General features: G+C 38.1%; 1 protein-coding gene across 1 annotated transcript in view; it reads right to left on the reverse strand.

The window, feature by feature from the left end:
• The window catches only part of stag1a (STAG1 cohesin complex component a), a 41,880-nt gene that overhangs the window by 9,485 nt on the left and 9,928 nt on the right, over positions 1-22,467 (reverse strand). Inside the window, exons 2-12 of the mRNA XM_007564517.2 lie at positions 3,895-4,115; positions 3,572-3,692; positions 3,254-3,409; positions 2,447-2,543; positions 2,217-2,293; positions 1,847-2,051; positions 1,611-1,762; positions 976-1,049; positions 733-856; positions 523-621; positions 340-419 (exon numbers count right to left, since the gene is read on the reverse strand). Coding sequence (XP_007564579.1) covers positions 340-419; positions 523-621; positions 733-856; positions 976-1,049; positions 1,611-1,762; positions 1,847-2,051; positions 2,217-2,293; positions 2,447-2,543; positions 3,254-3,409; positions 3,572-3,692; positions 3,895-3,923 — 1,214 coding nt within the window. The 5' untranslated portion in view covers positions 3,924-4,115. The remainder of the gene's footprint in view (positions 1-339; positions 420-522; positions 622-732; positions 857-975; positions 1,050-1,610; positions 1,763-1,846; positions 2,052-2,216; positions 2,294-2,446; positions 2,544-3,253; positions 3,410-3,571; positions 3,693-3,894; positions 4,116-22,467) is intronic.

The raw sequence follows: 22,467 nt of genomic DNA on the forward strand, positions 1-22,467 counted from the left end.
CAGCGTCAAGAACCTGCTCTTCTGTTTAGACAATAATGAGTAGAGTAACACAACTTTATATTGTGTTGCTTAGTTTTCTCTGTGCTGTATGTATTTCCTGACTCAACTTGGCCATCAAGCAAATAATTTCAGTCCTGAAAGGAAATTAAAACCATGTATGTTCTGTCCACTTTAAAACAATGTACTACTTTGTGTTAACCTAAAGAATAAAATTGCAATGAACCACATCAAAGTTTGTGCTTGTAAGAAACGTTTTGACATTTTGTCATCTTAAGGGGATTGAATAACTTTGCAAGCTACCGGAAGTGCTGGCATGTTGAAAGACACCAAACTACTCACTGCAGAATGAGTGTGACCAGCCTAATGGCCTCTACGGCCACGTCGTACTCCTTATCCAGTGTCATCGATACAATCCGGTCCTGCCAACACAGGCGCATGTGAGGCAGAAGAGAAATTGCAAAAGAGCTGAATTGAAATCGGCTGGGCTGCTGTACGCCATGAAAGCGGTTCTGATTCTATTACCTTGAAGCGGTTGGTGAAGAGCTCTAGCTTGGGGAATAGCTCTCTGTTTGTGTAAAGGTTCTGCAGAGCCTTCAGGCACTTCAGACGCACTTCTCCTTGCTGAAAACAAAGCAGATAGAAAAATGGATTAAACCCCCGCCTCTCCTGCCGTTATGTAAATCTCTAGAACTGGAACCTCTAGAAAAAGCGGTCGTGCGGCAGAGTGCTCACCCGGTCATGTAGTGTCCAGCCAACATATTTTAGGTAGCTGTCGTTGAGAAACGCATCGCTGTACATCTTCATCCACACGCCGATCTCCTCGATGCAAATGGCTCGAATCTCAGCGATAGCATCCCTGGGAAATGCAGACAATTACCCCGGTTACAAGTTGTTTGCATAAAAAAAACAATAGTTATGTAAAAATATTCTATAAAATATCAGATAGATTAGAAAGGTGATAAGATGAATGTTTACCTGTAGCGATGCACAAAGATGCCTTTAAAGATGGAGTTCATCATATTTTCTATTTCATCTTGATTTTCCTGAAGCTAAACACAAAAATACCCAAAGGTCACATTCAGTGTTATTCCTCTGCATAGCATTGTATTTCCTTATGTGGAAAAAGGCAAAAACCCAAAAACAAATGGATTTTCAGATGTTTCAAGCAACTTATACTTTGCTTCTAAAGAAATTAACACTAAGGTGAAAGTTGTTATACATCTTTTTTTTTTATCGGATGGACGGACAGATGGATAAGCTGGACAATAAATTACACATTTAGACAACAGGACCACACATAAGCTCAGGAAATAATTTTTTCCCCCCTTTCCATACTATTACAAGCCAGGAAAATACATAAATTGAATTCCATATTCTTCAAGACTGTGTAGGAACCACGTGAAGAGTCCTGGGCTCAAACCCCACAAATGTCATTTTGTCAAATGACATTTGACAAAATGTAAATTACATTGCTTATTTCATAATTAGTGACCGTCTGATGTTTTTATGATGTAAAACACTTTGAGCTGCCTTGTTTTAGTTCATGTACTATACCAATAAACTTGACACAGAGGAAAATAGGTCAGACGGCAGATTTAGCATCAACCAACCTCCTTCCTCTTCTGTAGCAGCAGCTCCAGCTTCTCATTGGCTCGTTTGCCGGCTATCTTGTTCCTCTCTGCCTCGTATTGTCTCTGAGTGTTGTCCTGATGGATGCTCAGGTTCAAAGCAACGTTGACTAGTGCCGTCATCAGCTTCATCGCTACACAGAGAGGACGTATCTTATGTTAAATATTCAACACCGTTTTCGATCAAAATCATTTTTTCTAATATCCTCGGCGAATACCTGCTAGTGTGGACGTGTGTCTGAAGGCTCGCACTTGGGAGTCCGACAGTCCGGTGAGGAGCGAAATGACCGTATCCATCATGTACTCGTCGTAGATGATGCTGTACTGACACTGGCGGATCAAAACGCCGATGAACTCGCAGAAGTTGTAGCGAAACTTTTTCCACATAGGGCCGGGCATAGTTAGAGGATAATCCCCGCTGTCCTGTTGGCACAAGGCGAGAGATTTTAACATCTGGACTTATATTTTGTACTACTTAATTAAATGTTTAATCCATTTCAAATACTTGTATTGTTTTAGACAATTATGTGTCACACAGTTTTTCTGGGAGAAAAAAAAACAAACAAACAAAAAAAGAAACACCGGTACCTCATCAAACTCCTCTGTCATCTTACGGATGATCTCCGCATTCTGCATGTTCCTGAACATCTCTATTCTCACAGTGCCTGCAATCACAACAGCATGGGACACATTCTCATTTCTTGCTCCAGTCAGGTGAGAAGAGAGATGATGTAAAAAGTGGAGCTAAATTAGAAATGCAGCTTGTTATAATGAGGTAAAATCTTCATAAAGATTAAAAAACAAAATAGAAGTCGCACCTTTGCAACCCGAGCACTGGATGAAAAAGTTGATGAGGTCCAGCAGAGCCAAGTCTCTGTCCTGCTTGTATGCTTCAATCCACTCATCAACCACAGACTGCAGATACATTAAAAAAAAAGGACAAATTTTCACATTCTGTACAAAATAAGCCTTTGACATGTGTAACTAATTTAAAAATATGCTTATGTCACATACTGCAGTTTGCAACAAATGACATTTTAAAATGTCATTTGTTGCACAGCCAAAAACTGTGCAATGGGTTAAGGACACTATAAATATTTCTTTAACGGATTAAAACTTGGTTGTGTTTAGTGAAATCATAAACTTTTAAAAGAAGAATCACTGTAGAGCTGCAAATGTAAAATCGGAATTTATGGCTGATATTTCTGTAGCGGGTATAGTTTGAATCTTTGCTGAAAGAGCATGGAAGTATGGTCAGTTTTGCAGATGGATGGATAAAATATGGGGTGACAGACTAATATATGAATGAATAGAGGAGCAAATGGATGATGGATTGACAGATAAATAGGTAGAGGGATGCAGGATCCCTGTACCTATTTAGACTGATGGACAGACAAAAGAAAACATGACTGCAGGATGATTGGATAGAGGGATAGATGAATGAAGTCGAAGGAAAACAAGATGATTGACTGATGGATGAACACAAATTTAGGACTGTGGAACAAGAGAAAGACTGTAAAGTCTGTAAGGCACAAGAAGCTAATTCCATACTGAGAGACTGTAAAAACCTAAGATAAAGTTGATTAAAAAAAATATATATGTATAAAAAAGTAGGAGAAGATCACCTGCATTGCACTCTTTCCCAGTTTGACGACTTCAAACAGGGTGACGGGCTCCCCTCCGTTTCCATTCTGTTGAGCCACGCCGTTTGCTTTCCCCCTCCCTCTGGTCATGCTCAGTGTCTTGTCTGTTGGAGACTTCCGGGGCTTCTTATTGGACGTCTTCAGAGAGCAAAATATCAACAACAAAGAAAGAAAAACACTTGTTTAAAAAAAAAAAAAAAAGTGGGGTGGGTGGCAAAAAGATGTGTGCACACATGCTAAAAACCACTCGTCATTTCTCATACAGATCCTGTTTCTTAGCGCCAAGGCAAAAACTTCTACCTGTGTCTGTTTTCCAGGCCTTCCTCTCTTCTTCTTGCCTTTAATCTCTGGGTCTTCCATCTCAGTCATGTTCATGCTTAAGCTCACGGTATCCGTCGCCCCAGACTCATTAGAGGAGTCCCTTAAAGAGAAAAACACATTTTAGTATTCGACTTCTTCAGAAAATCTAATTCTGAACACACAAACAGATCACCCGTTACAAATAAAAACAAGGCTGCGAACCCATTTTTTAAAATTTATTTCAAAATTCAAAACTTAACGTGTAAAAAACTGTGACTGTTGTAAAAAAGATTTAAAAGTAATTTTTGTGGCGTTTCTCTTACTGTAGGACAGGAAGCTCCGAGGTGATCATCTTGGTTAGAGGGGGAGCTGTTGACCTCTGCAGCTCTGCTTGCGAGCGTCTTCAGCAATGAATGAAGTCGAGGTGTGAACACTCTGGTACGGGATTGTCGGTACGAAGGGGGGGAAAAGGTCTGGAAGGGCGGGGAGGAGAGAGCCTTTTGGATGGACAGCACTCAACTTGCCGGCACTTAACTCTCATCAGCTGTAGGAAAGAAGACAAAGAGAGATATTTAAATATCAAAACCGGACATTGTGGCAATGAAAGATGAATTTACATGCCAATTAAACCCATCTGGAAACTTGTAACAACTGCCACAGTTTACGTGAGGTTAGAGGTCGCAGTCGGAGCGGCGCTGTGGTGCACGTGACTTTTACAGAACAATCAAATGACCAACGAGAGACAATTCAGTCTGTCTGCTGAAAAGGTTGTGGACAATGTGGAAATGTGGAAAGGAGGACACCAACTGGTCAATTTGAGAACTACAAGCTCAAAAATATTGCATAGTTTGGGAGAACTTGCAAAAAGAAACTTGAAGCAACCCATCTTGCAGAATTGATCAAAATATCAACTTATAATTAGCTTAAGCTCTTTAGTAAACAAATTTAATTAATTAAAACTGAATAATTAGGCTTTCGTGGTTTTGCAGTAGGAAAAAGATGAAAATAAACTTGAGAAAATTAACAATTTGATTGCAGGTGTATGCTCTAATAATACATTTTTAAAAGAATATTTTGTAGTTGAAAAGCAACTAAAAAAATCCAGCATAATAAGAATGTGAAAAAAAATTAATAAAATGGCAGGAATACAAAACATTTAAACCATAATATAAAAAATACGTAGGCAATCACTCAATAAATTTAGAATCAAAGATAAAAAGTAACTTTTTAAACAAATCCACTAAAAGTAATAACTACACTGGGAAGAGCAATACCTCACTCAACCACAAGAGGCAGCATGCTCCACAAAGTCCTCCACCCCGCATCTCCACATTGCTTAATTGGGCTTTAATAAGAGGAAAAAAGCCTGAAAAAATATACACCAAGACTAATTTAGGCTGCAAACAGCATCTGTGGTCATTCTGTTCACCTACGGAGGATTTTAGCCTCAGATTTCCTTCAGAGTGTGTCAAAGTGCATACATGTGTGTTTGAAAGTAGATCTAGGCAACAGTAGGGGGCAGGCTAAGAGAGTGTGTATTTAAATGCTGCTTTCCACGCAGTGTTTGTAGTGCGGAGCAGCATGGGAAGGAGAGCGCCTTGTTTCAACAGAAGCAGGCTGAGGTTAGAAGGGGGGCTGTCCTCTGGCCGGGAGAGACCGGCCAAGTAAACGAGTTGAGACAAAACCCTAGAGGACTTTATTTAGGACTGGATTTAGCAATCCAGCGAGACGTTTGTTTCACTGTAATAATGCCAGGTTAGGAGCTGATGGCCTCTTCTCCTGGATTGTGACACTTTTGCTGCACAGACAGAAGACATATGAAGATATAGATGCTTGTTTTTTTTAATTATTATTATTATTATTGTCACTAATTGTGATCAGCAAGGTGAGAAAATGTGCACTCAAAACTCTTGCATAAGCATAAATGCAGGTGCTAAATTGCATTATAAACATATTTACCCCATAAACATATTTTTAAGAGCGCCGTCTAATTAAGACAGTTGTGTGATACGTAAACACAAATAAATAAGCAAAACAAACGCAGGACAGATCATTCACCGCTGTACATTCTTTGCTAAAGTATTCATAACATTATTGATTTCATATCACATGATGACCACAAACTTGAGGATTTTATGCAAGGGGCCAACTCAAAGTAGGCAATGATTTTCAATGTTTTTGAGAATCTGAGAAGTGTGGCATGCTTTTGTTTTCAACTTCACTCTGACACTTCCTTAAAATAAATACATAAATTAAAAAATAAAAATCGAGTGCATCAAATTGTTTTCAAAAGTGAGCAAATTTGTAACTTGTGCGATTCTCTTCCTCATCACAATTATGCACTACTTCCTATTGGTCTGAGGCATAAAATTCCAATAAAATGCAGCTAAAATTGCAGTCATAACCATATCCTGAAAATATGGTAAGGATAGGAATACTTTTACGAGACACTACGTGAGGGACTTGCAGATAAGTCTTTACACTTCTTTTTGCTTGAGGAGCAGAACACCGAACTGTCAAAAAAAAGAAAGAAATAAGAAGAAAACATACTGAATTTATGGCACATCTATGCAGGATGAAGCGACAGGTTTAATGTTTAGAGATGCCAACAAGCCCACCTCCACAGGCTGCAACTCACAGAGTGATCGACATAAGCTGCTGGCTCTTATTTACCGTATCGTATTTCAGCTTTCTATTCGTCACTGATAAGCCAAGTTTATCTGAATGGATTCTCAACACATCTTCATTTAAAAACAGACAAAAAAAGAAGTCTGAGTAAGAGAGAGCAGGAAAACAATCTGCATGAGAGTGTGTTAGTGTTTTTGTGTGTGTGTGCGCGTGTGAGTGAGCAAGTCAGGAGCCGGCCTGACTCATTACCGACCAACAACTACATAATCCCAGACGTGCGCTTGTTTGCTTTAATTTTTCTGACACTTGAGCCCTCTGTGGCTTTCTCACACCTGCACATAAACACACAGACGAATGTAGCAGCTTTGACTGCGGGCTATTAATAATTTGCAGCCAGTCTCCCGGACTACTCTTCGGCTTTTGGAAGATAAAACAGACCTCATCGACGGCATTCACTTCGAAGCAGTCAGCTCTTAAAAAGTTTTTATTTTATTTGCATGGCCGCTAAAGGTGAACGCAGATTGCGGCAGGTCAGAGAACTGTACATGTTCAATCAAGTCCCTGAATGCATTTTATTTCTAGCAGTAGAAATGCTGTGTCGTATTGATAGTAGCTGATTGCTGTCAAATTATTTTTTACTTTCCAGTTTGCTGAAATACTGGAAAACAGCCTAAAGCATTTCTGCTGAACCTCAGCAATTATTTCTCACACACGTTTCATTCCCGAAAATACTGATTTGCTGTCAAATCTTCTAAAGCTGCCTGAAAAACAAAGGCTGAGGCAGCTGACTTTTAGTTCAGTTCATCAGGAGAATTGTAATTTGAAACGTCTGGAACATATTTCACTTTGTGCCATTTTTCTTGTTATTATTCTTTCATGCAATGGTTTTATTGAGCACACTCCAAACCAGTTGTATCCGGATTAAAAGAACATACCAGCATTTATTGCAATGCTATTGCTAAATATTTTTTTAATTATTACAACGAACCCACATATTCTCTTTTCCATCAACGCTGCGATGACAACAGAGATTTGACATCTTTGGCAACTGTCACAAAGACTTTATGACCATTATAAAGGAAGTCATCATCCAGTTCCAAATAATAAGATCAAGGTCCCAATCAATGCACTTTTTAAATCAGAAGTGTCAGAGTCTCTTATTTGACCAAAGTCTTGGTGCCTGTTGTGAGGGAAAGCTGTGCGAACCGCTCTAGCAATTAAATTTTACGATGTTCAAAGCAAAGGGCCAAGTTTACGAAGCAAGAAAACTAATGTTTCTGTAGGTTTTGTCTGCACAATAATAATAACTGGACGAACACCTAAATAGTTGCATAAACATACTAGCATATAACTATTGCACTTCAGGTTATGGGGCTTAAGCATATACATGGCACTGACTTCAATTAAGTATTTCAATGTGATCCACTGTTGGCAATCCCTAAGTATAAATGACTTATTGGTAAAAGTAAAAAAATTATATTTAAGAGAATTTCAACTTTCACTTCACGCAGTGTGTGTATGTGTGTGTGTGTGTGCATTAAAAACAGTCTACGTTTGAGTGTCTACTTATGAGAAAGTGTAAGAGACAACGAGTGAGCATCTGAGAGTCACTTAACATGCATGACATGTTCTCCAGGAGGCAGACTGGTGTTGCTATAGAAACTGGTGTGGGTCATAAGCCTGGCAGTGAAGGCACATTTGATTGGCTGAGTGGAAACAGGAGGGACCACAAAGATGGGGGAGAGCAGAACAGAACAAGCTTATTACAGACCTATTCGGTGTTTCATTAAATATGACTTAAAGACACCCATTGGAATCTCCTCTGCTGGTTAGGATTGTTTTCAAATATCTATAATGATGAACTCTGAAAGGTCAAATGAGCTTTGGTCTATTAAAAACTGGAGGGTTTATCAAAACTCTGTTTATGCAAAATGCGAGCAGAGAAAGGTTTTAAAGAGTAGCAATTGGTGTAAAAAGAGCAAAAACCTTGCACTGTTTTATCTGAATGAAACAGATATGATCCTTAAATACCAAAAAGGAAGCTTCATGGTATCAATTTATTGATGCCCTTAAATAATACCCACATATAATTTTAATACCTGTATAAAAAGACCAGGGATGTATTGTGGCTACACCATCCAATTCAGCCCATGTATGTGTTTCTAAAATATTTCAACCTTGTTATTTTAATGACATACATGTTGATATGTGGTCAAATTACAAAACTAAAATTTAACAGTAAAACATAACTAATAATTTTAGTGCACAACAGACCATCTGTTGACCAGGCAGCTCTGCAGTTCAATCAACCCGCTGTTTTGTCCACATCCAGTCATTTCTTTAAGATACTGCTGAAGGCAGTATCTTAATATTTTCTGAGGTCTTGCCATAGTAAGGCCTCAGTACTTTCATTAAAAGTTAGAATACATAACTTTATTAGGCAATAAATCAAAGAGTTGATACCAGAATATGTTCATGCATGCTGTCGTTGTTGACATAGCAAGAAATTTGTTATATCCTGCTCCTTTCACTATAGGCACTGAGTAAGAACTACAAGGAGAAATGCAGTTCTGGGAAAATTATAGAAAAGCATAATTATAAAACAACCATAGACCAGTTAGCATGTCAATGATTAGCTATAATTTTCACACTGTTCCTAATGTTTCAGTTGTTTTAAAGAGTTGGCTGAGAAAATGCAGTTGTGGCTGCATTTTTCTTGGCTGCACATAGAGCAGCGTCCTGCACACAGCCACTCAGCTGGCTAGAAAAAAAAAACAACCAACTTTCCTTGACAAGAGAAAAGCTAAAGTTAACTGCTTAAATAATCCCCCTCTTCAAGTTCATGTTAAAGTAGTGGCAACTTCTTTCCATCCTAATTACCTGTTACAAGCAAACTAAAATAAAAAAATAAATCCAGCTGATGCATCACAATATCTTTCCACCAATTGGCTTTAAGATTTGCTTTTCCCCCCAATTTTCAAAAAGTAACGCCGAAAAATTATAACTTATGTTTAAGATGATTTTGAATAATGTCCACCTTGAAAAACAATAACGCTGGTCCCCATCTAGCCCAAAAAAATAAAACTTATAAACTAAGACATCAGAGACTGACAAATTTGAAAAACCAAAAGATTTTGACTCCAAATGCTTAACCAGTTGCTCGAATGATTAACCATCTGACAAAAGGCCGGTCTTTAATTTTAGCCTTTCATGTCTGCAGCAAATCAGAGCACAAACACAACTCAGTGTCCCTCCAGCTGGGAATAACTCAGAATCACTTGAGAAAGTGAAACATGGCAAGTGTGACAGCAGGTTACTCATACCTGACACACTGATACCGCCCACACTTCGAAACTAGAGCAGAGCTAAGGAAACCCTAAAGAAAGCCAAACTTTTCTTTAGTGAAATCCAATAATCCTATCGTTAAGACAGGTGACAAACACAAGCTTTACGAAATGTTTTGATTTTTTCCTATGATTTTAAGTAGGGATGCACAATATATAGGCACAGACATCGGTATGGGCCAATATTTGTCATTTTTTTTAACATATCGGCATCCATGCGTTGCTAATGTAAATGTGGACATACTGATATGTGACATCAACACAACTGACTATACTTTCTATGATCCTAAATCAGCTAGCATCACATGACTTTCTGCTGCAGCCAGTCGGCCTCTTCTTCTCACAGCCTTAACCTGTACTGCATCAGCTATAATTGGCTGTTATCTCTTGAGACATGGTGTGATGTGCGCTGAGGGCTATTACTGTATTTTGTGGGAGTGCAGAGGGAAAAAGAGAACAAGAGTGGATTCTTTAACTAACGATATTAGGGAAAAAGAGTCAAGAAGTGGTTCTTACATTCTGTGTATGTCTTATGTATTGCCATTAATGCCTACCATGCAGAGTCGCTATTCTGCTATTTCTATCTTCAGAGTCAACAGAGCAGCATAATTACGAGAACAGAACAGTGGTTTTAAGTCCTTGAGGATGCAGATGCCTGCTTCAATAACTCTGTCTGAAGAATAAGTAAATGAGGAAGTGACTAAATAAGGTCAACATTACAGGAACTGAGGCGGTGATGCCATAAAAGCAAAGTAAAGAATGGAGATGCACAGAAAAGATGGTTGGTGATGACTGCAATCGGATGATATTCAGCCTGACTGTCGCTGATAAGCAGCCGCATGGTCGAGGTGTTTAATACTTTATGACGCATCGTGAAAAACGTATCATAAAAATTTTGGCTTATCAGAATGATAAGTTTCAATTGATGATTTTTGAAAACTATGTTATTTTTAATATTTTCTCCACTTTTGGTTCCATTAAAGTGTCGACAAATATTATAACATGATTAAAATGTAATTCCCGTACGCAGTTTAATGATAAGAATCACACTTCTTTATTTAAGAAGATGACCCTTACTTCATGTCGGTATGTTTTTCATGCACTGACTGTCGTGTTATGATTGCTGTGACACACAATCGAAGTTGTTCAGTTGCACAAAAAGACTGGACAGAAGTAATACTGTCCTTGAAATTAAAGTAATAGTTATAACAATAGCAGCGCAAAATATTAACTTATAATGTTAAGTCCTTAACTTGAAAGATGTGGTTCCTTCAGGCTGCGAGACAGTGAGTGAGAGCAAGACTTACTGTAGACTTTCTGTGCTATTCTGCTTGCACAGAAAGCAAGCAGAATAGCACAAGAACATTACTTTGTTATCTGAGTTTTCAATTGCTCAGGGAAACTGCAGGGCAATAGGACAAACATGCATATAGACACACATAACTAAGGGCTTTTAGCTGATTTTGAAAATAAAAAACTACCACATTCTTTGATACTTTTGTGTAGTATTTTGCAGACATGGCTTTTATTGTGACAAAATCTGTAATTTATGGTTCATATACTTTTCTCTCTGAATAAACTTGAAAACCCCTCAACAGCGTCTTCATTAGCACACTTCCTTTGAGGAAAATGAATTGTGAAAGCTCAGTAAAACGAGATTAAATTTCCTCACACCTCAAGTTGCAAATATGTGCAAAAACACACACATTACATATTTTTAGAACCTTTTGCTCCACTTCATCCATTGTGTTTGAGTCACACTATCAAATCTATCTGTTAATCTTACAGTGAAGAGTGAACATGTGCAGGTAATTCCTCATTTTAATATATTAAACCAGTCCAATACAGTATTATTTTTAAACACACTATAATAGGCAGATATGTAGAAAGCACAATTAAATTTCATTGTTGTTGTTTTATGCCTCCCTTTAATTCTTCACGTTATTTTTAATATGACTGAGAGACCCTCAGGTTAGGAATCATTGCTCTGTAGGGAATTCAAACAGAGCAGTTTATGTAATGCAAGCCACATTTAAACGCTTATTTAAGATGCTAAAGACAACTAAAAAGGTGAACTCTGTCATATTTTGTCTTTTAAAATTGGATACCCGCTTACACGACAACTCCTCTGTCATACATAGCAGTGGGACATTGCCTCTGCTCCCGATATAAATAATAAATGACTGTTAGAAAATGTTTTTTGAATGATACTTTTGTATGTTCTTGTGTTATAATTCCTAAAGAGACACCAAGACCAGCCAAAAATGGATGTGAACATCGTGGAAAATGTTATTTCTAACAAGGAAACTTATTAGGTAATTGTAAATAAAACAGAGGACTTTTGGTAAAATAGTGTGTGTGCTGATGAGGCAAAGGCAGAACATTTTTGGAGTCCTGTTACATCTTATAGAAAGAATATTATGTCTAGAGTCAAACATGGTGGTGGCTACATTGCTGCCTCAGAACCTGGACGATTTGCTGAAATTGATGGAAACTTCTCTCAACCATGAAACCCTTAAGGAGAGAGTTCAGTTTGTTTCGTCTTCCTAAGCTGAGTTATGTTATTGGGAAAGACACCAGCAAGCCCACCTCTGGATGGCTCAAAGTAAACTACATGAAAGCTCTGGAGTGTCCAAGTCAAAGCTAGATATTTAATTCAATAGAGATGCAGTGGAGGACCTGAGACATCCTGTTCACATTGGAAATCTTCCAATGTTCCTAAAAACAATGCTGCGAAGAAAAGTGGGCCAAAATCTCTACCCAGCGGTGTACAAGACTCATTACCAGTTATTGCAAATGTTTAAAGGTAGTTGTTGCTCTCTTTAAGAAATGAAATAATAATTTCAAAGTTACATTTTTGGTGTACTCAGATTATCTTTCAAATTAGAACTTGTTTGGAGAGCTGAAACATTTAATAGTGATTTAAAAGAATGTAAAAGCAGAAGCAGGGCTCACGGTGTAGATATGAACTAAGCAGGGATGTGACTGGCCACATGATAAAACCTCTCAAGTTTCCTTCGCTGTCTTGTTTCTACTCGATGCTAGTAGAGACGAGACTTGCTAAGCAGATGCTAGTTCAATCTCAAGCTAAGGGGCATTACCTTGATACTTTTGTGTGATTTGAGATATGAGGCATGAAAACCTGGCTGCACAAATCGACACCTATCACCTTAGACGTCGGTTTCCACAGCAACAAACTCACTACATTTCTCAAACAGTAATTTTCAGCTCGCCAGGAATTGAACAATTATAAATCATTCCCCCCATCTCAAAAAACCCCACAGTTATCCAGACAGTTCAAGCTTTTTGGAGAATCTGACCCACATCAGCCTTAGCCGTTATCTGTAACTGTAAACCTCGCTCTGCATCTGCTCTCACCTACCAGACTGTGAAGTGTCTGCAATGCACTGTTAACAACACACAAGGCAGAGTGAAGATGCAGCAAGAGAGAGGGAGAGAGGAAAAAGAAGTGTCAGGATCGAGTGCATCGGCGAGCAAGAGATTTACTCCTAAAGATTAATGCTGCCGTGTCAAAGGTAAACACAGGCAGCTCAAGACATACTTTAGCCTGGGTGGATTTAAAAGGATTTAATTAAGTTGAATCTTTGTGGAGCGTTTGGACTGAGGGATCATCCCATTAGAGGAAAGTGAGAGCGTTCACCCTCAGATTGCTCGTTAATGGTATATGTAACATCTCCAGTGTAGTTTTTTGTTACTGTGAAATGCATGATGATTTTGATCCATTATAACAGTGATAAACACTGCTGGATGATGTTTGCAAATCATTAAAAAAAAGTTTTTAAAAATTATTTTTGCAAAGTGTCAATTTTACTAATTGTTCCACTCTCAGTGGCATAATAGAACCAATAAATGCAAATATGTTTTAAAAAATATGATTAAATGCTGTTTAGCAACACCTCTGCACTACCTAATACAACTGGAGTCCTGAAGTAGCACATTTAATAATCCTTAAATTGTTCCTTTTTGGTTTGTTTTCTTTGGAAAAGTAGGATTTGTGTTTATGGGACGGCAGGGATTTTTAAATCCTTTCTTTATCACTTTGATTGTTGTCTCAATAAACACTAAAAGATGTCATGGTAAACACCCTTCCCTAGCTAAAACTGAGTAAATCCAGTTTTGTCCTTGGTTAGTCCAGCTATCAAAATAAATAGATAAATAAAATTTAAAAAAAATCAATATTGTTTGGATAAGATGGTTTTAAAGTTTTTAAATGGATATGATTTCTGAAACAAGCAGGAAAAATATTTTCAGCTTTATTTACTGGAACCACAACGAAACATGCTATGACTTGCATTATCAAAGAGTCCTATCAAAACAGATGTGGTGTTGGCAAACCACTTCAGCATGCACTCTACATGAGAAAATCCTCAGAAGACGTGAGTGATGTCCTTTTCAAATATTTTTACAAATAAATGATAAAGCTAAGGGTTGTTTTTTTTTTTAGAAGAAGAATAGTCAGTAAATCACTGCTACTTTTACAAAAACTCAAGTTAACTCTAGATTGGATGAAAGGTGGCTAACCTGCAAAAACGAGTCCCGATATTTTGGGGATAAAAACGACTCACACTGAACCTTATGTTACATTGAATCAAACGTAGTATTATTTATTCAATTTGAGATATTTTGCTTTTCAACAGTGTAGCTTAAACATACAATTAAAAGTTAATTGCAGATAAAAATGAATTTCAAAGGACTCTGAAGCAGCTTCTTTATTTCAGAATCAGAAGTGCAGATACTTGATTAAACGGTAATTTGTAACAACCCCGTGCTTTGACACAAAGTCTGAGGACTAGTACAAAATTGAATGACGAAGCGTGGGAAGAAAACTTAACGTCTGTACCACTTACAGCTACAGTCACGGCTGTCCTGTTTCTCATTACATCTGTCACACACTCAACCAGAATCCAGACAGTTTGGTCTAAAAACATTTGTAGCAATATAATACAGTTTAACTTCCTCAAAGCTGAACGGGGGGGGGGGGGAGAAAAACCTTCAGTTCAATCTATCAAAAACAATTTGAGTAGTGCTGCAAATAAACAAAATAAAGCAAATGTTCTGATTGAATGTGGTACTGATTTTTCACCACCACATATGTATTGGCAGATACTGCAACCAACAGCAACGTTTGTCATCTCACACCCATCCACCACCTTGTTATATGCAGTTTAATGTGATCATGTCACTTTGCCAAGCTCTATACGAGAAGAGTCTTGGGATTTAAGGAGGATTTCACTGACAGGCAGCAGGAACACGTCCATGTGTGCCTCGGTAGAAAACGAACAAAATCAGATAGCGATTTAGAATTTGTTTTAAAGCAAATGTATTACCCAGCGCACTTAAACTGTGGACAAAACGCATCAAGGTTGCAAGAGAAGAGCTGAGAGCTGCAGTAAAAACAAAAATCTCTCACTGTCAAGCGTTGCAGGAAAGACTTAAACCTGAAAGCAAATCAGTAGTTCTGCTTGACACTCTGTACTTTAATAACTCGGTTTAACTGCACAGTACATGCAGTTCTGAATATAATGAAACTAGAACAGTTCGATCTTTCTGTTAGACATCATTGCTCTTATGGCTGAAATATGATCCAGATTAAAAAACTAAAAGGTGATACGTTAAATGTAACTATCCAGGTTCGAAACTATATTATCTGAACAAAAGAGAGCCCTATAAATCTTGTGCATAACATATTTTTTGCTATTCATAATCAAAGCCAGTTAGTTTATCTACCTAAAAAACCTGGGGAGAGTTACCAACATCAATTATTTAGGTTTAAAGTTATTATAAATTACAATTTTACTTATATATTTTTCTCCCAATATATTTTTTGTCACAAGTGTTGATAAACCAATATAATATTTACCAATCTAACATGCCAGTTGATTGATGAATTGCTACTAATACTAATTCATTTCAGTTGTGTGAATTCAAGCATGGAACCATCAATGATATGTTGAACACTGGCCTTTGACCAGAACTTCACATCTTCCTAACTTAAATAAAAAAATAATAATAATAATAATCTGTGAATCTGTTCTAGATGTGCCTGTCAAATTTGTCTCATATTCATCTTATTTTGCTGAGTGCTTAAAAAAAACCTGCAACATGCTCTGAAACTCAATAGGAAGTTGAGTTGAATAAGTTTCAGTATTACTCAAAATGCTTGAAATCAGGGTTTCCCCCAGTGTATTATAAGCCTGGCGGGCCACCAGGCTTTACCTGTGACCCCACCAGGCTAAGCATTGCTTTTTTCTTTTCTTTTTTTTTAAGTTTAATGTTTGTATTTTTTTAATACTTTATAGTTGGTGTTCAGGTATTAATCTTCAAATCTTCTGATAACACATAAGTGATGTTTTCAAATTCCCTGTCAACTTTAAACATTTTATAACTCAAAAACACAATGGGCCATTGGATGAATGACTGCCCTAGCGTTCAACCACCAGACTTAGCATGTTTTCTGAGGGAAATCTTGTGAAATGGTGAATTTTTGCATAACTGAGCAGCTATAGTGTCAGAGTCTGCTTCTATTTTAAGTTCTTTTCACCGTAATGGCGTTCGATTCTTAATTTACTGACCGCTGAGTCCTGAGTTCATCAATTTTGTCCAACAATTTCTCTATGTGCATCACAAAAACTGCAGCAAGCAGTACGAACCTGGCTAATGTTATTCCACAAAGTAAACATTTACTTCCTCTTATGTGCAACGCATTGACTTTAGTTCATATTCCAGCCAGCCAGTTGGACAAGGTGTAACATTTCAGTCAGAGGAAATAAGTCAACAGAATAGAGAATAGAGATCTAAGCCAGATACTCTACAGCTGTGAGGAATACCGCATGAGAAATACACTATCACTGATGTTTTTTTGTGGAAAAGGGGGAACAGAAACAGAGCACAACAGCAGGTAGCAAGCTAAGCAATGAGTACACACGGTTCAAACAACCCCGCTATGAAGAAAGTGAAGTTTCTGATGATGAAAATACAAATCATGAAGCAAGCAATAACTTTTAATACTATGATGAGGCAAAAAAAAAAAAAAAAAAAAAAAACTTCGCTGCTTCCAAACTCAAACACTCTCTTGCTACAATTTTATGCTTTCAGACCTACTGGCAAAAAAAATAACAATGTGTGGAAACACAGCTGTGTTAACTCAAATGATGGATTAAAACAATATCTGCCAGCTCTCCCAGAGTCGGAAAGAATGGCCTGACGCTCCAGGAAGAGGCATACTTCATAATACGTCACTTTTGGAAAATCCACATTTAGCTCCCATTGGGACAGTTTGGTAGGACGAGGTACTCTGGTTTTTGATCAGGGGTTCTGATCTCATATTTCAGGAGACTGAACTGACCCAAACAAATATTCATACCAATAGAAATGGAAACAGAGAGAAAGGGTGAGTTATGGACTTGTATTTTGTGGTGCCGTTATAAAGATAAAAATAGCAATGAAAAACTATTTATTACTTCTTTGTGGCACAGACATTCATAGCACCACAAACAAATACTGTTTAACCGCACATAGTAAATGTATTTAACCATATTTTAGAATTTACTGACATTTATAGATGCCGTTGTCGAACAAACAGTGGAGAATATGGTAAAAATAAAATTTTTGATAACCCAGTTTGTTTTGTTTGTTTTTTAACATTAACTGAACTATCAAGACAATTGACATGACGCCGGCTCCGCCCCCATGCTGATGTAGAGCAATCCTCCTCCAATCATTCCAGGGCACTTGTCAGCAACTGACCAATCAGTGTTCCAAGTACAGTACTCCGGCAATATTGACAGTATCGATCATAGAAAACACGCTGCAGCCAGACAGATTTTGAGGAAAATAATAGATAATCACAATTTAAGTTGTCAGTCGGGAATAAGCAGTCCCGACAGCCGTTACCCAGAACGTGTAGAGGGCGGAATACAATTTATGACATTTCTAAAATCAAAAAGGAGTCTGGAGTAATGCAAGAAATGGATCGTGGAATACAGCCTACCTCACGTCCAGTTGAATGAAACTGATGGAGGGGAACTACCACATTAGTAAGCACCACAAAGGTAACCAGTAATAAACATCGCATTTTTTGACATAACGACACTTACTGATAGCTCAGTGCTAACGAATAATGGCTGGCGGCTCCCAGCTAACGACTCATGACTGACGGCTCAGTGCTAATGACTCACGGCTCAGTGCTAAGGACGCACGACTGACAGCTAAGCATCAAATAAACACAACTCAGTTAAATTAAAACAATGCTAGACATCTAATGATTTCCAGATCAATAAGTGAAGGTAGTTATGCTGGATTTTATGCGTGTAGATTCCAATGGTAGCTCTGGCAGCATGAAAACAGACTGCGCTAACTGCTATATTGGCATTCAAACATTGTTTCATGCTACTGTTTATTTCTAAACATCTTCCTGAAGGCAGATTTTCACAAGCCGGTATTATTTAAGTAATTACTCACCCATTTGGTACATGCAAAGTGCGTCCCACAGCGTTCACACTCACATTCAATCAGACTGTTTTTCCCCCCCTCTTGGGCTTTATTGTTGATTTCGCAATTATTTCCTGCTAATAACCTTATAGACCTGACATAAGACTAGTTAGAGAATTTTCTTGCCTGCCGTCTTTGCCTTAGTGTTGATTTACAAGGCAAAAATGACTCAAAAAATGTCTCGGGTAACTCATTGATGTCCGTTACGTCTGCCATAACAACAGTTAGGTTGTCGGAGGACAGTTCTTCTTCCACAAGGGGGTGGGGCCGGTGTCATGTCAATTCAAGCTCTTACAAGAAATTTTTCACTATAAATGATAAGTGATACAAAAAATATCCACCCCTAATACGAGTGACTGGTTTCCCCTGAGTGCTTTATAAGCCTGGCGGGCCACCAGGCTTTACTTGTGCCCCCACCAGGCTAATCGTTGCTTATTTACTTAAGTACTTTTAAAATGTCTGCATTTTTTTAAAGACTTCATTGTTGCTGTTCAGGTATTAATCTTCCAATCTTTCAACAGCACATAATTATCAAGTGATATTTTCAAATTTTCCATCGACTTTAAACATTTTTTAACTAAAAACACGACTGGAGGAATGATTGCCCAGCACCCAACCACTGGGCTTAGCAAGTTTTCTGGGCAAACCTTGAGAGTGTGATACGAGGTTTTATGGAAACTAGAACATTTAAATTAATTCTTGTTAAGATTTCCGTAATCACGGATAAAGGCTAACTTTTTGCACTGCTTGCATCTCCATCAAATTTTAGTTGCCCCAAGTTTGGATTATAAGCTGGTTTATACTATTAATTATTAGTGTACAAGTACTCCCATCCAAGGGGAAGGAATTTCACACAACTCAACCACAATACTAAAAAAAAAATAAAACATCAACAATCTTTTATACCTTTAAAAAGTCCCCCACAATTAAAGTTGACCGCAGCGACTTGCAGTAACTGGGTGCCGCTGCGGCCCAGTTATGAGCTGAACCATCGAGACAAATGGGTGAACTTTATTGCGTCTGTAGCCTCTTTACACACGGAGACCGAACAGCCTTGGGGTCCCAACTGTAGACGCCTGGTTTAACCAGATTATGATTATGTCACACGGGAGATAACCCGTTTGACACGGAAAGGCTGTCAGACACACAGCCGCGTTGTTGTGTGCTCACACAAAACACACACATCCATCTGCTACAGCCACAAACTACTGTCTACTCATTTTCGGCAGCACATAATGTTAGCAGAGCAGAAGGGAGGTGGATGAAGGCTGATGAAAATCTGCTAGGAAAAAAAAGAAGCAATTTTAAGAGCCACCTCAGAATAAAACACGGATCACAAAACTCTTACAAAACATTAAAAGAAAGTAGGCGAGGGACGGAAAATGAATCAAAATGATGGGAGAAGACGGGATGCAGAGGGATGTAAACGGATCCAGGGGTTAACTCATAAAAAGTCTAACAGTAAGGCAAATGAGGAAGAAGCAGCCAGAGAGCCAATGGAGCATAAAGACAATAATTCCCTCTTCTCTCATCGGTTTTCTGTCTCTTCCTGTCACCGTGGTCCAATTTTCAATCTTCTTCATGGTAACTTCTAACCGAGAGTGAGAAACAAGCAGGATGGGAGCACAAACACAAACAGACAGACTGACACATGTTCGCTGCGAAGGCCATTAAAACCCTCACACCCATTATTACTTTCCAATCATCTGACGGAATGTGGACTATTTCACCGGAGCGGGACAAGCCTGCTAATGTGCGCAGGCAGTTGTCAAGGCAAGAGGGGGGAGAAAAATACCATTGACTGGCAATAATTTTCTGGCAGCGAAAGGGTGAGGGGGGAAAAATGACTGCTCTGTTGCAGAGTGCAGTTATGAAAATTACAAGATGAGGTTAAAGGACTGCTGATTAAAAATAAAGGTTTATTAAGTAAAAAGAATCTCAACCTGAGGACCATTTGAAGTAAAAAGAAAATTAGAAAATGTGCTGACGAGATACATTTAAAGAGCTTAGAACAGATTCCCATGATCTGTGTTATCTTCATTAGTGGTGGAACAAGAAATCGGGTTGTGACTGGCCAGTCAAGCAACAAGAATTACTATACAACAAGTTTTGACCCACAGGTGGAAGTGAAACGGCCGATCTTTCCTGCCATTGTGTTATCTACTCTCATCAAGCTGGCGAATCTAAAGATTCCCCTCCAACTCAGAGAATGGGTTGATAATGACAAAGTTCATTCTGACCATTACCACGAAGGGTCTGCTGCCGTCGAGAGTCGCAGGGAATCATGTTTTAAACCGTTTCGCAGCCTTTTAACACAACATCCCACCTCGACACTTCACAGAAATGGCAATCAACACGCACTGCTGCGAGACCAAATGGGTTTTTCCAAATTACACAGTTGTGGTAGGGAGTTTAGATGTTTGACGGAACATACACACAGAGTAATGATTAAAGTGGCAAAATCAGATGCTAATAAAAAAGTCCCAAGTCAAACTTGTGATTGTGTCTTGTCTAAAAGAAATAAAACCTTGTTTTACTGGGCCTGTTCTCTCTCTACCGCACCTAAAATTGTATAATCTAGAGGGATTATGGAGTAAGTGAAATTGGCTAAATCTGCTATTGAAAGGTCAAAGCTTTAGATTAAGGTTGAATAATCTGAGCGACTCAAATAACTGTGTTTAGACATGGCTTTTGACCAAATGTATAGTTTCCTATGTGGGTTTTCCTGACTACTATATGGTCATGAATTAGGTGGTTCCATGTAGTAAATCTTATATTGTGGTGAAATTTGTATTAATGCTGTCAAACGGCACCGCATTCATGAGGAAAAGGTATTTGCAAGTTAAGCAGGAGATTTGAGTTTTGTGGGCTGTAGTCATGAAAAACTTGTCAAAATGTATTTGCCAATGCCAAACAGCTTATTCTGCTATTGACTCTTGATTGGAGTTGTTTTCCAATCAGCATCTGTTGAAAGTTGCTGCAATGTGGTTGTGTTGGTCACTCTGACACAAATGGCATAATCTATCTGATCGATGGGACTGAGGTCACATTTCCTCCTCTCAACTTACCAAATCTGGGGTAGCCTCTGATGAACCGTGCTAGTGACTGAGTGTTGACATCTCTAAGGATAGGGTTCACTACCAGAATGTGGAGAAACAGGACTACCAATACTTGAGGAATCTTATTAATATGTCTCTGAGATTGCCTCCAACGATGGCAAGCCTTGTTTTTTCCACTTTGGGAGATGCCACCCAACGCCATCACACCGTGACACCGGAAGCTGTTTGGCACTGGCAGGGAGGACTTTGCAAGTTATGATGGGTGCAACCCACATACTCGACTGACGAATGCATTTTCTTAACGAATGTGGGAAGCATTAATCAACAGACTTTAACCGTATAAGATCTGTTGCCAAGAAGCAGAGTTAAAAGGAATAATAAAAACAACCACAAATGTCCATTTTGCTAACATCTATAATATATGAATACCTAATTAATAAACATAATACTTCATTACCAACATGCTTGATTGTTGCAGTCTTAGTGCTCAGTGCTGATTTGATCCCATTTCTTCTTTCAGTAGAAATACAGAAGTGAGATTTCTGTAAATTATATTTTCAGAGATGGAAAGTTGTTTTCTTTTTTAAACACAATATAAATTTTTCTCTAAAAGCCAGAAGCACAAGACCTCCAAGAGTCAATTCCTTAACTTGTGTTGTGCAATTAAGTAGTCTTTCAATATGCTCATTATAATACATTTGCATTTGGATTATTACAAGCACGGGTGTGCAAATGTCCAACATAAATGCATTTAACATTCATTTACTGGATTCACACCTACATTTATTGAACTACAACAGTGCTCTCACTAACCACTATGCATCATATAATTACATGAAGTGTCAAAAATGATCCTTACAAGTGGATAAGTCATTGGAGGTAGAAAAAAAAATCTTTAGTCAACAAATTCAAAACACCTCTTCTCCACTTTTACAAAACCTTAATGGTATTTATGCACTGTTGAAATATTTACCCTGCCCAGGAACTTGAAATCTTTAATTTACCTAAGGTTTTATTTTTTTTTTAAAATATATATATTGTTGAGAAAATAAATTTAAAATAAGCTAGTTTTAAAACCTATGTCTTCATTCAAATACCTTAATTGTGGTTTTGAAATTAGTAATGTATTCTGGCCTATTGACCTTTAATTTACCTGTAGTTACAGCAGATGGTTTGCTAGGATCGTTTGAACTGCCTTTGGTCTATGTGGGAAAACAAAACAGTAGAAGTTGGAGCTGTTCACACTCATCTGTGAAAAGCCGTAAACACAGCAGGAGTTTCTGGCTTGAGAGAGGGTCAGAGATAGCTCCTGGTTGGATGAGCAAAGATACGCCTTATTTGAATAAATTAAAGA

Source organism: Poecilia formosa, unplaced genomic scaffold (genome assembly GCF_000485575.1).
Source record: "Poecilia formosa unplaced genomic scaffold, Poecilia_formosa-5.1.2 Scaffold160, whole genome shotgun sequence".
NCBI classification, from domain to species: Eukaryota; Metazoa; Chordata; class Actinopteri; order Cyprinodontiformes; family Poeciliidae; genus Poecilia; species Poecilia formosa.